We start from the raw sequence: 14572 nt of genomic DNA on the forward strand, positions 1-14572 counted from the left end.
GCTTGCTGGGGGTAAAGTGTAGATGACTGGGGAAGGCAACAGCAAACCACCCCATAAACAAAGTCTGCCTAGGATACGTCGGGATGTGACGTCACCGCATGGGTCAGGAATGACCCGGTGCTTGCACAGGGGACTGCCTTTACCTTTACGTTCACAGTCCCAGTCTTTGACAAATGTAATAGTACTGCAACAGGCTCTGGTTCAAAAGATATTGTACATTTAGTAATACGAACAACATCTTTTCCCAGTGTTGGTTTACAAGTCTGCTGGGCAAGATTATGCAAAAGAGAAGAGAAACAGGACTACACCAAGCAACGTGTCAGCAAACCAAAAAAGGAAAAAAGATGCAAGGTGACAGGTGACAGCGTTATTGTCATGTACAGCCCCTACGCATTTTGCTTTTAAGCATCGGGAATCAGAGTTCTTTTTGCTGAACCTTTCAACAGAACTCACTTGCTGAGTTCAGCAATAAGAACTCTGATCCCCCTTATGAAGCTTAAAATGTAGGAGCTATACATGACGATAAAGCTGGCACCTTGCATCTTTTTTTCCATTTTTGGTTTGCAGGAAGGTTTACAGCCATCTCTTCTTGACTACAGCAGATACCTTCTTTTGTCATTTTAAATATGGCCCTAGGTAAAATGTCAGCCTTCAAAACTGACAGTAATTCAGATCAGATTTATTTTGTAAAGATTTAAATTGTACTTTTAAACATACTTGCAGTTATTGGCAAAATTGAACTGAAGCAGAATCTTAAGCAAGACCAACAAAATCAGCTCCAACAGCTAAAGAGTGCAGTGAATGAACTTAAAGCCGAGAAGCTTCAGATTTCCAGTTGCATGCAACGTCGACAACAGCTGGAGGAGCAGACCGTGGAACTGACCACTGAGATTCAGTCTTTGAACAGGGAGATCAAAGTAAGAGAAATGACTAATGGCGGTTGTTTTATTCTTCTCTGTAATTCATATTTCGGTTTTTACAAAATGATGCTGGATAATAAAGATTCTAGGCATGATGTCGGTGAAGACAAGACTTCTAAAGCAAAATAGACATCTTGGTGTTTTATCTTTCAGGAAGCAAAGGAACAGATAATACCTTTGGGAGCAACTTTAGAAAAATTACAAGAAGAAAAAGAAGAATTAATGAACAAAAAGAATACCAGTTACAAAGTAACGCAGGAGAAGGTTAGAATTTTCAGCTGGGGGACCCAAGAGAACTCGTGGGGAGTATCTCATTTCCTGCATAGCCACCTCCTTACACCCTCCTTCCCTCCACCAGGCAACCCCCACAGCCTCTCCCTCCTCCTATCTATTACCTTCTTTGCTGTCCCTGCCACCAAGCATTGGATTGCATCCTGTGTCAACGCAATCTGTCTGTGAACTGGATAATTTGAGGGTTCTTTTAGCAGGGGTGGATTTTAATACTACATTTTAATTCTACAGTGCAGTTGCCAAGTTTTCCCCCCAGTCAATTAAGATTTAAAAACACGAGTTTCTTATTGGTTATCTAGATATGTGTTTCTATATATAGAGTTCTTTTTCCTTAATTTTGATCTTAGTGTGACACTGTTCAAGGCTAAATTGGCCATATGAACAGTATCACCATTAAAGTAAAGTAAAGAAGTTTATTTCAGGTCCATTGGAAGGGTATGAAGAACTGGAAAAGGTAATATTCCTGTCTTGGGTCGTTGCGGATATAAAATTGGGAAGCAAAGGGAAATACGTTCCGGGCTGTAAATTCAAAGAGAGCCGGCAGACAGATCAGATTTACACAGAACTATCTTGTCCATCAGTTGCCAAATCAACTAGTGAATATGGTTGGTTAAAGTTTAATAAAATGGCTTAGAATTCAGTTTTTAAGAAAAGACACTGTAAAGATCAGTGTAAAGATTAATCAGCATACTGTCTAGCTATTATTTTAAAGATAAGATCTGTTTCCAATAGGCACACATTTTCTTAGAACAGTGGTAGTTTTGGCTAATTTTTGTCACTGTTTCAAGTAGTTCTAGTCTAATTCAGTTAAGATGTTACAATAAGCATTATGTTAGGTGTTCTTTCGTTATCGTTATGTTTTCTATAAATAACGTCTATGCATTTTTTTGAAATGTTTCTTTATATATTTTCCAACAGCTAAATGATGTTAAAGAAAAAGTTAACAATATTCATAACTACGTAAAAGAAGTTGAGAATTACATTCAGGATGGGAAAGAAGAATACAAACAGGTAATCGCTAAATCAAGATGACATTTATGTTTTAAAGTAGCAAGATGTGACACACCTTCTCCACACAGAGTGCCTACCACCCTCTACCCCTCTCTCAGGTTCAGGGTTACAAGTAGGTCAGGCCGTCATACGTCGCTACCCTTCTCGCCTCTTCAAATCTATAGAGAGCCATGACCCAGCCCCCTTTAATGATCTTCACTCAAACACTTCCCAGAGTTATTGGGGCTGGGGCTCAAACACTGTTCCATTCACACATTCCATTCACATTTATTTATATCCTAAAACATATTTAGACCAAGATCTTTATTGGTGTGTGTGTGTGTGTGTGTTTTTCTTTCCCTGAGACAGAGCCCACAGGGTTAAACAAACAAGCAGTTAACTATTATGTATGGCTTGAACATAACACTGAAGAAAGTAAGGTACAGGTTACAAGTTTCTTTTCCCTTGAACATTCGAACTGTTTCCCTGTTCCAGCATTTGGGATCTTGTGTTACAGATTGGTTTTTCTTTCCATTTAGCTTTATACTGCTCTTTGCCTCCGCTTCACTCAGTCAGACATACTCTTTACCATCTCTCACTCAGCTGCCAACTCTAAACTGCTGTTTTCCAACTGTTTCTCACTAACATTCTGTCAGCTTCCATTGATCGCTCTTAGGGAGAGGCAAAACCTAACCTGTCCATCACACAAGGTTTTAACTAACTTTTTTTCTTGTATAGCAAAAGGAATCTGAACTTGATGAAGTCAAAAATCAGCTAGCTGAATGTGAGAAAAAGAAAGAGAAGATAAATAAAGAAATGGGAACTATTAGGCAAGATATTGATACTCAGAAGGTATATTTGTCTTGTTTTAAACATTATTCCCAAATATTTGACTGACACCTGCAGCCTTTTGAATGTTTCCAAATTATTGACAGCAGGCCAAAATCTAAGGAACGGGTCACCTCTATATATAGGTGAGGAACCTACCCAGAGGGTTTTATAGCAAGAATAAAATGCCTTGGAGTTTCCTTAGTAATTTTTGATCTGCCAACCTACTTTAGTTAAGAACCATTATTGAGCTTTAGGTTCATCCTGGTATATTGTAACATGGCCTTTTCTAGGTGGTATATAGGGTAATAATTTAAGTGTGCCTGACCGTTTAACCCTGTAGTGTACTTGTGTCATGGCCATTTAAAAACAAAACCACAGAGTACTTCATATCTGGAAAATAAATGAAACCTAGTTGAACAGCTCAGCCTTGCTTATGTAGAGCTGTCCAACATGCAACTGCTTCAAACAGCCAGTACTGCTGTTCATCTCAGATTTCAGGTAAAATTGTTTAGCTATCCAGAAGTACCATTTAAAACTTAGATGGCTGGCAAAGTTTCCTAGGTTTTATATAGTTAAATACATAGCTTCTAACTAGAACCAGTGCTTGCTTATGTTTATCAGATAATAACTGCACAAAAGTATGTAAAAAAACCCCACTAATATATGTTATTTTAATTTAGATCCAGGAGCGGTGGTTAGAAGATAATCTTACTTTAAGAAAAAGAAATGAAGATCTAAAAGAAGTTGAAGATAACATAAAGCAGTATTTGAAAGAGATAGGAGAATTGCAAGTTCCACAACTGAAAAAGTATTTTTTGCTCTTTCCTTTTACACAAAATTAATTTCAATTGCAAAACAGCGAGTCTCAACTATTTGCATATTATTCACCACATCTTGATAGGGGCATTGCTATTAGACCAGACAATTTTCCTTTGCTCTGATAATCTCTTAACTGTAGTTCTGTATGTGTGGCTATCCTTGCGGCAGTTATAGCATATGCCATTTGACTGTACTGAAAAAAGGTGTTTTGAAATACTGTAGGGTTCAATGCATTTGGAGAGCAGGTGGTGAGAGTAATTGTGAATGGAGGCCAGCCTTCGATGCCTCCATTTATGCAGGGTCACAGCTGCCCCCCTGAGATTTACCCTATTTGATCATCTATTATAACTAGATTTGTCTGTCATCAAGATTTTATCATTACATTTGGCAGCTTATTGAACACTACAGTTAATTGCAAGCTTGTTTCTAATGCTTTGTTGTTCATATGGGTGAAGGTCAAAGTACATTAGCTTTGTATTTTTTTTATATCCCTTTCATAAGAAAGTGAGAATCTTTGCTGTCAGAAAAATAAAATATAAGTCCAGAGGCATCTTAAAGACTAACAACATTTATCCCATCATAATCTTTCATGAGTCAGAGTGCCCTTATTCAGTTGCATTGAAAAATGTATCAGACCTGAATTATATACGCAACCTTTTCACCTGAAGAAGGGAGCTCTGAGTGAAGAAAGCTTATGCTGGGGTGCATTTTGTCTTTCAGGTTCCACTGGATTCCTCTCATTTTGCTGCTTTAGATTAACATAGCAACCCATCTGGGATTTTCATTACTGTATCCAAGAAGTTCAATCAAAGCCAGTATCTTGTTTCGTAAAGTAGCCAGACTCTTGGATGCTCACTAACCTTTGGAGCAAAGCCACATATAAGGTTTAGTCTAGATAACTGAAATCAAGAGGCCTTCTGAGAACTGTGAGATTCCCCAGCTAGCTTGACTAATAGCCACTGATTCTATTTTCCAACAATTTCTCTGTTCCCGTTTTACAGTGGCCATCATTTCATCTTGTTTACAGATAAGGGCAGTTGTAAGATTAGGAGCAAACATTGCATCTCCCTGGAAACTTACCTTAAGCACTGCCTCCTAAATATCTTCAAGACTGCAGTGTTAATAATTAAGGGGGGGGGGGGTTGCTGCACAATATGTAGTACCACAGTACAGTTATCTGGATACACTGTAACGTGAGACAAGTGGCATAACTGCATCTATTTTAATCATCAGCGGCATTGTTTAGAGAATAGGTTCATCATAATGGGGTGGTAGGTGACATTGTTTAAATGACGATGTTTAGGACTGAAGTACCGATGTTTTCTTTTTGAGGACACATCTCTCCCCCCCCCCAAAAAAAAATTCTTTGGTTCAATTCAGACATTAATCCAAGTGAAGGTTAAGGAAGCGTAACTGTAGTTTGAGTAATGTCTGAATTAGCAAACTGTTTTCCAGTTGACCAGCAATCTAAAATCAGACATGGTGGTATAAAGTGGGTTTGTGCTAACAGACTTGCCGTGATATCTACCATGACAAACCATATTACTGCTGTTGCTTCAACTCAGAAGGCCACTGCAGTCAAAGGCAGTGTTTCACTGGTAGAAAACAGGTGCTCTAAACCACTCATTTATGTTTTATGGACTGCATGATTTGTTAGAAGTTCAATCCATGATTTGGTTCCAAACAATAACTAGCGCTAATGATGGTTTGATGCTTAGTCTGAAAAGAGCCTTTGTCTTTCCAGGACATGTCTGTTTTTTAATTCCTTCAGTGTCCCTAAATTATTTCTCCATCTCAATTTTAACTTTACATTTGTCTCAATTTCCCATTGTTTTTATGTAACCCAAACTGTCAGCTTCTCATTTTCAGTGCTAAGAATTGGAGCGCTCCTTGCTTCCTTTTTTTTTTTTTTTAGCTTATGATTAACTGATTACTTCTTAGGGACCGGCAGCATTTAGAGGAGAAAATCGAAGATTTGAAAAGAAACCACAGCTTAGCACTGGGTCGACAGCATGGATTTGAGGAAGAGATCCTTAGGTTTAAGAAAGAACTGAGAGATCCACAGTTTAAGGATGCAGAGGAGGAGTACAGGAAAAAGATGATTGTTATGAGAACTACAGAGCTGGCAAACAAAGACCTTGACATTTACTACAAAGCACTGGATCAGTGAGTAATGCTGTATTTTGGCACGAGCTTTCATGAGATAGCGCTTACTTCATCAGGTGCATGAAGTGTTGCATTCAGTTGGCAGAAAGACGCAGTGCCCAAACCACAGAAGAGTGGCTGGTGGAGGGGAGGAAATATTACCGAGGGAGGTCAGAAGACCTAGTTGTGTTCTATTACATTGTAGAGCAGAGATGAGAAACAGGAGAGTAAACAGTCTACTGAGAGGGAGGGAGTGTGAACCATGGATGAATTGGCAAAGTAGGATGAATCTGAATAGTGTACATAAGCTTATATGGACAAACAAATCCTTTAGTATCTGATGAAGTCAGCTGTATCTCACGAAGGCTTATGCCTCAGTGAATTATTATTTATTTTTGTAGTGAGGTAACAGTTCTAAGTCCCTGTTGAGTCCAAGCTGATCATTATCAGATCTGCATATGGATTCCAATGCACAGGTTTCTCACTGTTATGGTGAAGTCCTGCAACCTTTATGTCTGTTGCTGAACATCCAGGGATGTTGAAATACTCCTCCTCAGTGCCCGAAGGCAAGTGAGATGAGAGTGGGCGAAGGCTCTTTTTATTCCCGGCCGAGAACCCGACTGAAAAACTTGGCTTGCATCCCGCTGGCCTGGCCCAGCTCCCTGATGAGCCCGGGCCCCATTGGCCCATTTGAACCCCAGGGACGAGCATGGAGGAGCGAGCAGCCGGGTGGGAAAATTCCCGCCTGAGAAGTTGTCTTGAGTACAAGCTTCCCTGCTAGCCACCATGACGCGGTGGAGGGTCAACTGACCCAGCCCACCACTTGCTGCCCCTGCAAGGCCTGCTGTCAGCCAGGTAAGTGCCACTGCAGGCCAGCAAATGGGGGCCCGCAAGTAAGTGCGGACCCATGATTTTGTTTTTAATGTCTGATTTCTGTAGAAACGCTGAAGCTTGGCCAGTGAATTTGGATGAAGTCCTTGTTAGCACATGTAGATCACATTAGAGGTTGTGTTGCTGCATGAGCCTTCAGTTGCATGGCTAATGTTAGGAATGTGGTAGTGCTGCTTCAGTGGGTATAACAACAGAGGGGGTTCTGAGGTTTGCTGCAAGGGTTAATCGCTGTATTTTATTTATTTATTTAGAACATTTATATCCTGCCTTACAAGAGGCACCAAGGCAGCTAACATTATAAAACCCTTATAAGTAGCCCCCTCCCAAACATACCTCATTAAAACAACTTTTAAAAAGAGTTTAAAAACAGTTAAAATACATACAAAACTTAGAACATTGGTTAGGAAGGAGGGATCATTGAGGGAATGCTGAACAAAACAAAGAAGTTTTCACCCAATGGGGGAAGACAGCAACAGAAGAGGACAAATGAATTTCCCTGGGAAGAGAGTTCCAGAGTTTGTTGCCACTCCATATAATTTCTCATGTCTGGACTTGTTGTAGTTTGCTACCTGCTAAAAATTGTCCTATATCAGTTTACTGTGGAACAGAAGTTCTACCCAAGACATTTCCATAAAACATGGAGCTCAGTAATTTGTGGAAGTAAGCCCTAGCAACTCCAGTTTCAAGGTTAGAGCATCAGTGTGGAGGCACTTGAAATAGTTCCATATGAAACTGCAGCAAACTGGGAAGTTTGCCACCACAAATGTCCAAAAAGAGGTGTTTGTGCAACTTTCACAATGCTACTGTAATCTGCAATTGCAAAACAATTTCAATTTCACTAGGAAACTATAACACATCTACCAAAATGTCAAAACCATGTTCTTAAACTCTAGCAATGATAAGTTTTACGTAGCCCAAACTGGGGGGGAATCATTATTATGGGAAAGAACTGTAAAGAAGAACTGCGTCTTCTTAAAAGCAGCTTATTCAATTGCTAGGTGTGTGTTTTCCTTTTTTTCAAACATGAACGAAAGTAGCATTTACTTCTATTTCTGCATTCTTATCTGATGCAACACAAATATGCAACTTGATTCACCAGCAAAAATAACCATGACTCAACATTAAACATGCTTGATGTTATCAAATGGAGAGCTGCTGTGAAAGCCTTTACTAAACTGGAAGTTATGACTAAATATAGGTAACAGGAATAACAAAAACCATATTTCTGGGTATAATGGAGACTGAAGGTGTTCAATGCTGAGTTTTCATTTTCCATTAATACTTCTTCCATCCTTAATGCTGTCGTTAACAAATGAAGTAGCATGCAAATTTTCCAGGTGTAATGTCATCTGAGGGAGGGAAGACGTTATGGCATAGCCTGATGTCATCAGATCTCGGAAGCTAAGCAGGGTTGATACTTGGAAGGCAAACCACCTCTGCTTCTCACTTGCCATGAAAGTCCCTTACTGGGGGTCATCATAAGTCAGCTGCAGTTTAACAGCACTTTACACACACACACACACACACACACACACACACACACTCACACACACAATGCCTTCTGAAGAACATAAACATTTCTCATGCCAAGCCTGATCCAGCGGTTTAAATGCACAGTGGAGCTCTCAGATGCAGGAGATTCCATACAGACTTCGTTTTAGGGAGCACCTCTGCATGTAGAATATCCATATGTGTACGCAGCTTGCCCCTGAGCTGAAATTCACAGGAAAGACAACCCCTGTATGTGAACACAGACCTGCGGTTTAACATCTAGTACTAGAATCAACAGATTTGCCAACAACATATTATTTTTGTTTTGGGGTGTGTCGAAGTCAACGAAAATTTTCTTGCATATCCATTATCCTATTAGGAGTGGCATGATAGGCCCCCCGTTTTTAAACTTTGGGTTTGAATTACCTTTTAGATGGCCTGTATTGCAAGTGTATTATCATGACTGCACAAACATCTTATTTTGAAGGAACAAAAAGACCTTGCGTGAAGCTCAGGGTCTGCAGGACATTAAAAAGGGTTTTCAGGACATTAATTGTGAAAACACGCTGAAATGTTTTTGCGTTATGCCCTTAGTTGTGGCCCATGCTGAATGCTTAGGTCACAGTCAAGTACAGAGGTGGTACACTTAAGCTCTTAGCAACCTTGATTGTTAGCATAGGGCTGGTGGGATTTATTGTACTCCATTTCAGAAGAAATTTATTGTGTCCTAAGTTTTCACATGCCAGAGCCGAGTGCATCTAAAAAAGTGGGCTCATAAATTTCTTAGCCTTTAAGGTACTACAGGACTCTTTGTAAAGTGTTTATATCACAGTTTTAACATTGTCTATATCACGGTTATTTTCCATAGTGGGCCAGGGTTTCTTGCAAAATTAAAATAATGGGACTGGATCTTATAAGCCTAGTAAGCTTTTGACCAGAACAGGTAAAACAATGTTAACATGTTTTAAAAGTCTTTAGGTTCGATTTTTGATGTCACTAGCTAGTATTTCTAATATATTTTAGCCCAACATGGTATGCTTAAAAAACAGTGAGAATTATGTGTGATGCAAGGAGCTTAATGAGCTGAGAAAAATAAGGCATGTCTGTGGCTCTCTCCTTTTTTCTTTAGTGCAATAATGACATTTCACAGCATGAAAATGGAAGAAATCAACAAGATAATTCGTGATCTTTGGCGAAGCACCTACAGGGGGCAAGGTAAAGAAAAATACTTTCGTCTCCTTAGTTTTGATTTATATAGTGGCTTGTCTTAAGGATTCTGGGTGGTCAAAGAAAACTGAAATATGTAGAAATAAGAAATATATTTAGAATTAAATCAATTCTATAACCACTCCTGTAATTAAATATCTAGGAGGGTAGACAGACAAGCAGGTTACATTGGAGCCTGGGAAAAGTTGCCTTCTTATTAATAAGCTCATACCCTGCCAGAAGTTGTGTTAGTCTTTAAGGTGCTACTGGACTCTTGCTCTTTTCTGCTGTTATTAATAAGCAGTATGGCTTGCTCATTAGAGGCATCCTGGTTTTTCCTGCTTAAGTGCATTTCTTATTGTCATCTCTGTCTTAGTGTGTGTTGGTTATTCCTTTTCTGTCTGGCATAAGACCAGGGTCGTAATGATTTCTTTGATTGTGGTGTGGGTGGGGAGCAATTGTGTCAGCAATTCATGGAGGAGACCTGGGGAATCTAAGCAGAATGTTCCTTATGGCTAGCGGAAACAAAATAAAATATTTTTTTATATGATGTATCTGTTGTTGACACGCAATATTCTTTCTTTTCTAGCTGTATACTGTCTGGAGATTGTAACATGGTTGTATTATTAGTTAATCATATAAGACTTTTTGGGCATTTATGTGGGTCGTGTGACCTAAGGATAGTTATCAAGTTGCTTCCAAGCCTGAACTTGTATTACTTTGGCTTCCAATTGTGTATTTTCTTTCTGCTATAGATATTGAATACATAGAAATTCGGTCTGATGCAGATGAAAATGTGTCCGCTTCGGTGAAGAGAAGGAGTTACAATTACAGAGTGGTAATGATAAAAGGCGACACCGCTCTAGATATGAGGGGCAGATGCAGTGCAGGCCAAAAGGTATGTAACAGGATATTGGATTTTTTAATTTCTTTATGTGTTCAGTGTAGTTGTAGCACGTTGGTTTTGGTGCCAGTTCCCTTCCCTGGCGGCCTCTTTCCTTTTCTTCATCTCCTTGACTTCTGTGCAGTCCCACCTGAGATTGCACGTGTACAGGCCAGCTGCGAAGGAAAGACTAAGACCGCGTTGCCACCTTGCAGACATCAGCTAGGGGCACTCTTCCAAGAATAGCTGCTGAAGATGCTTTCACCCTAGTCGAGGGAGCTGTAATCAGAAGTGGGCAAGGGGCCTGCCTGGGCCAACAACTATGCCTGCCTGATTGCGGAGAAAGGGATTGCAAGGAAACTGCACAGCCGTTTTTGGGACCAGAAAAACATATGAGTAAATGCTGGTCTTTGCTATGTCTCGCATTCATTGATTTAATGATTATTTGAGACCAATATTACATTCTGTTGCAGAGACGTGCTCAGTTCCTTCCCTGTGATTATATGGTATGATCACTTCGCAACACTGGAATGCAAAATTGATTTGATCCAGTATATAGAGGCCACCAGAAGATACATAAAACAGAGTTAAGGTTACAGGAATAATTTTAGTATGGCATTTTCTGACTGACTGGTTTAAGATGACTTGAGTTGCGGCACCTTTTTACTATTATATTTTAGAATGACTCTTCTAAAACTTAAGCTTTACATACATTTTAAACAAAATAGTGTAATGTGTTTGTGCTTCTCTGCACTTGTGTGCCTAGTTTTCACTGAGATGGCAACACTGGGTCTGGGTGGTGACCCACTGCATTTGGGGGGCTTGAACAATATTTGTTCATTTATACCAAAGAATCCTCTCCAGGCGGAAAACCAGCATGAGCGCAAGCTTCCCTCTGGCTTTTTTTTTTAACATTGAGGGGATTTTTTGGTAAAGGAGTCCATTTAGTTATTTGTCTGCACCTGCCATTTGAAGCTGCACAGTTTGCCATATCAATGATAATGAACCCCCAGATGGTTGCTTTTGGGAGTGCTTGTATTTTGACGAATTAACTTGAATGATGGGGCCCTGTTTTGGTTTTAGGTTCTTGCTTCCCTCATTATTCGTCTGGCTCTAGCGGAATCCTTTTGCCTTAACTGTGGAATTCTTGCACTGGATGAGCCCACCACCAACCTCGACCGAGAGAACATTGAATCTCTTGCACATGCCTTGGTGGAGTAAGTATCTTCGAGTTCCACTGAGAAGCCTAAGATGCAACTCCATCCCAAGATTCTGGTGATTTTGAGGATTAGAGGACCCATGGGGTGGGTGGTGCTGCCCTTCACCATAACTTGATTTACTAGAAGTCTTTGGACAATTCAGTCATCCATAATATACAATCATCCTATTTAAAAAACCTAAAAATCATTCTAAAAATCAGCAAAACACCAGTAAGAACATGCATATGATAAAAACAGTGAAAAAAACTAAACCGTCCTTGTTATTTACAAAGGTCTTGACTACCTTGCTGAAAGTGTACAACTATGGTACCCAGTGAAAGCTATTTGCCCAGGAAAGCTATTCCATAGATCTAGCCAGCACACTGACTTTTCTAGTACCATTCCTGATTAATTAAGGATAACGCCTAGCCTTAACATTGGCAATAAGTATTGCTGGAAGATCATTGTAAAGCATGCGAGGCCCAATCCTGCAGGAAATCTCAGTATCGCAGCTCCTGTTCTTCAGCGGTCGTCATTTGTCTGTGATTTAAATAGGAGCCTGATGACAGCTTGGCAGAGGAGGGGCGTACACTTTGACCCATGAGTTGCAGATCTCAGATTCCTTCGAAGCAGAATATTTACGCTTTTAGTAGCTTTCCAGTTCTGTAACTTTACCACCATATTTGGGAATATAACTTATTTTTATCCACAAGAACAATAAAGATTGTTTGGTGTTTGGGGAAATAAAAACTGAAATAACTTAAGCTGTACACATCTTGTACTCTAATGTACTAGTAAACCTTTAAGCATATGCATATTGGTCTTATGAAGACACACTGATCCTTCAAGTGTTACCTTGCCGCAATAATTTCAACACAAGAAACTGCCAGACTGAGTTAAACTGTTGGTTTATCATGGTCACTGTTGTCTGCTCTGACTGTCAGCAGCTCTCCAGGGTGTCAGGCAGAGGTCTTTCGCATCACCTACTACATGATCCTTTTAACTGGAGATGACAGGGTTTGAATCTGGGGCATGCTAACCAAATACTGTACCACTGAGCCATGATCCCTCCTCTTGGAGGGATGGTTTTTCCATCCATTTCATTAATAATGTCCCATAATACTTTATTCTGTTTCTACTTTAAGTGCAATAGAACAACAAAAAGTGGGGGGACTCAACCAAATGAGTAGACAAAGCTTAAAAGGTTGAGCTACAAACTAAACAATATAACAAAATAATTGCATTGATATAACAGTGTAAATGACCGATGCTTAACCAGACGCATTTCGACCTGAGTAGGCCTTCCTCAGTGGTCATAAACAAAATTATAGAAACACATCTGGAAATAAACCTAATGAAATATTTTTATCTAATATTTTGTGTAGCTTGATGTGAATTCTTAACCTCAATTTTGTGTCTTGCCGCATGGGCAGTTGCTCACACAATCTGATGCAAAATGAACGATGCTTCTGGATGTATGTACATCAACCTATGATGAATCTAAATTGGCACTGCTTAAGTGCACCAAATTTAAATTGTTAAATATATACCAATAATGCTTTGCTTTTCTCTGTAGTATAATTTTGTCTTTCAAGAGTTACAGTAAAGTGAATAAGCAGTGCTTGTTTCTTACAACGTGGGGAAAAATAATTTAACAATAGATAACTAGATTTTGTTTACGCTGCCCATGTGGTAGCTGTCAAGAGCTAGGATGCAAGTTTCACTTACATGTTCTAACTATTACATTTTTAAAATATTTTTCACAGGATAATTAAAAATAGATCCCAACAGCATAACTTTCAACTTCTTGTGATAACACACGATGAAGATTTTGTGGAACTTTTGGGTCGTTCTGAGTATGTGGAGAAATTTTACAGAATCAAGAAAAACCTTGATCAGTGTTCAGAGATTGTGAAATGTAATGTCACTTCCTTAGGGTCATGTGTTCATTAGAGTTTGAAAAATACTTTATTATAGAACTGCTCACTAATATTATGGGGGGAGATGTTCTTTGCCACTTTCTTGTACTGGAAAATTTTTTGTGTGTTGTTAAATACATAGCTTGTTGAACATTATCAAACAAATACACTGTTGACCGTCATTTTTCTCTGTAATTAAATAAAAAAATGGAAGCACAGAAATACATAATTCTAAAAGTTCGGTATTTACTGGTATGTTGAGAATGTTCGCCAGGACTGTGCTCTTTGCTTGCTTTCTTCTGAAATTGAAAGAAGCATATGGTGGAAAGAATTAAAGCATACTTTGCAAACCATCAGCACAAACAACTGCCCGTCTTTAATAGTCATCAGCTTGAAGAGCAATAGGCAAGCAAGGCAGGTCCAACTCCCGGGATTACATGCTGCCAGAGGGGCTGACCTGGAGAACAAGTACAAAAAACACTGATGTGCAGATGGAGTAATCAAGAGGGATACACAGTCAAACCACTAAACATCTGACAAGGGAAGGAGAACTGAGCTATTTACCTACCGTCTGGTCCTCCATCTTCCCATTTGTGAAGTGAGCTCTTTGGGACTACCTGATGTGATTGGGAGGAAGGTCTGCCAGTGGACAGAAATCTGCTCGCCTTTTGAAACCAGAAACAGCACTGGCCTATGACTGGGCTATAAGTAGCCCTTCCTAACGGGGATGGTGGAGACTGGGTTTGATCTGCTGGGTATGTTTGTCAGAGGCGTACTGTGTGCTTGCAGAGACCCTTACAGTTGGTCTGACATTGATCTGGAGATCAGTTGGTTTTCAGTTTGCTGTGGGGAATTTTGAAAGCCTGGATGGCAACTGAAATGTTGGTTAACCCGGAGAGCTATTGACAGGCTTGCTTGTTGGCGCCCTTTCTCCCCTGTGAGGAAGGCTCTGGCTCCTTGGTTTACCTGGAGCATGGTTTGCAAAAC

General features: G+C 39.7%; 2 protein-coding genes across 3 annotated transcripts in view; one reads left to right on the plus strand and one right to left on the minus strand.

Moving 5' to 3' along the window:
- Positions 1-13672, plus strand: part of RAD50 (RAD50 double strand break repair protein) — a 30628-nt gene extending 16956 nt beyond the window's left edge. The window contains exons 16-25 of one of the 2 annotated variants that reach the window (XM_056857114.1): positions 724-917; positions 1074-1184; positions 2130-2222; positions 2940-3053; positions 3713-3840; positions 5793-6017; positions 9508-9593; positions 10340-10482; positions 11551-11684; positions 13433-13672. In XM_056857114.1, coding sequence (XP_056713092.1) covers positions 724-917; positions 1074-1184; positions 2130-2222; positions 2940-3053; positions 3713-3840; positions 5793-6017; positions 9508-9593; positions 10340-10482; positions 11551-11684; positions 13433-13619 — 1415 coding nt within the window. In that variant the 3' untranslated portion in view covers positions 13620-13672. The remainder of the gene's footprint in view (positions 1-723; positions 918-1073; positions 1185-2129; positions 2223-2939; positions 3054-3712; positions 3841-5792; positions 6018-9507; positions 9594-10339; positions 10483-11550; positions 11685-13432) is intronic. The other variant, XR_008933692.1, reaches the window with a different exon arrangement.
- Positions 1-14572, minus strand: part of SEPTIN8 (septin 8) — a 167887-nt gene that overhangs the window by 4727 nt on the left and 148588 nt on the right. The gene's annotated exons all lie outside the window — the stretch shown is intronic.

This window comes from Euleptes europaea, chromosome 1, assembly GCF_029931775.1.
Source record: "Euleptes europaea isolate rEulEur1 chromosome 1, rEulEur1.hap1, whole genome shotgun sequence".
In the NCBI taxonomy this organism is placed as follows: domain Eukaryota; kingdom Metazoa; phylum Chordata; class Lepidosauria; order Squamata; family Sphaerodactylidae; genus Euleptes; species Euleptes europaea.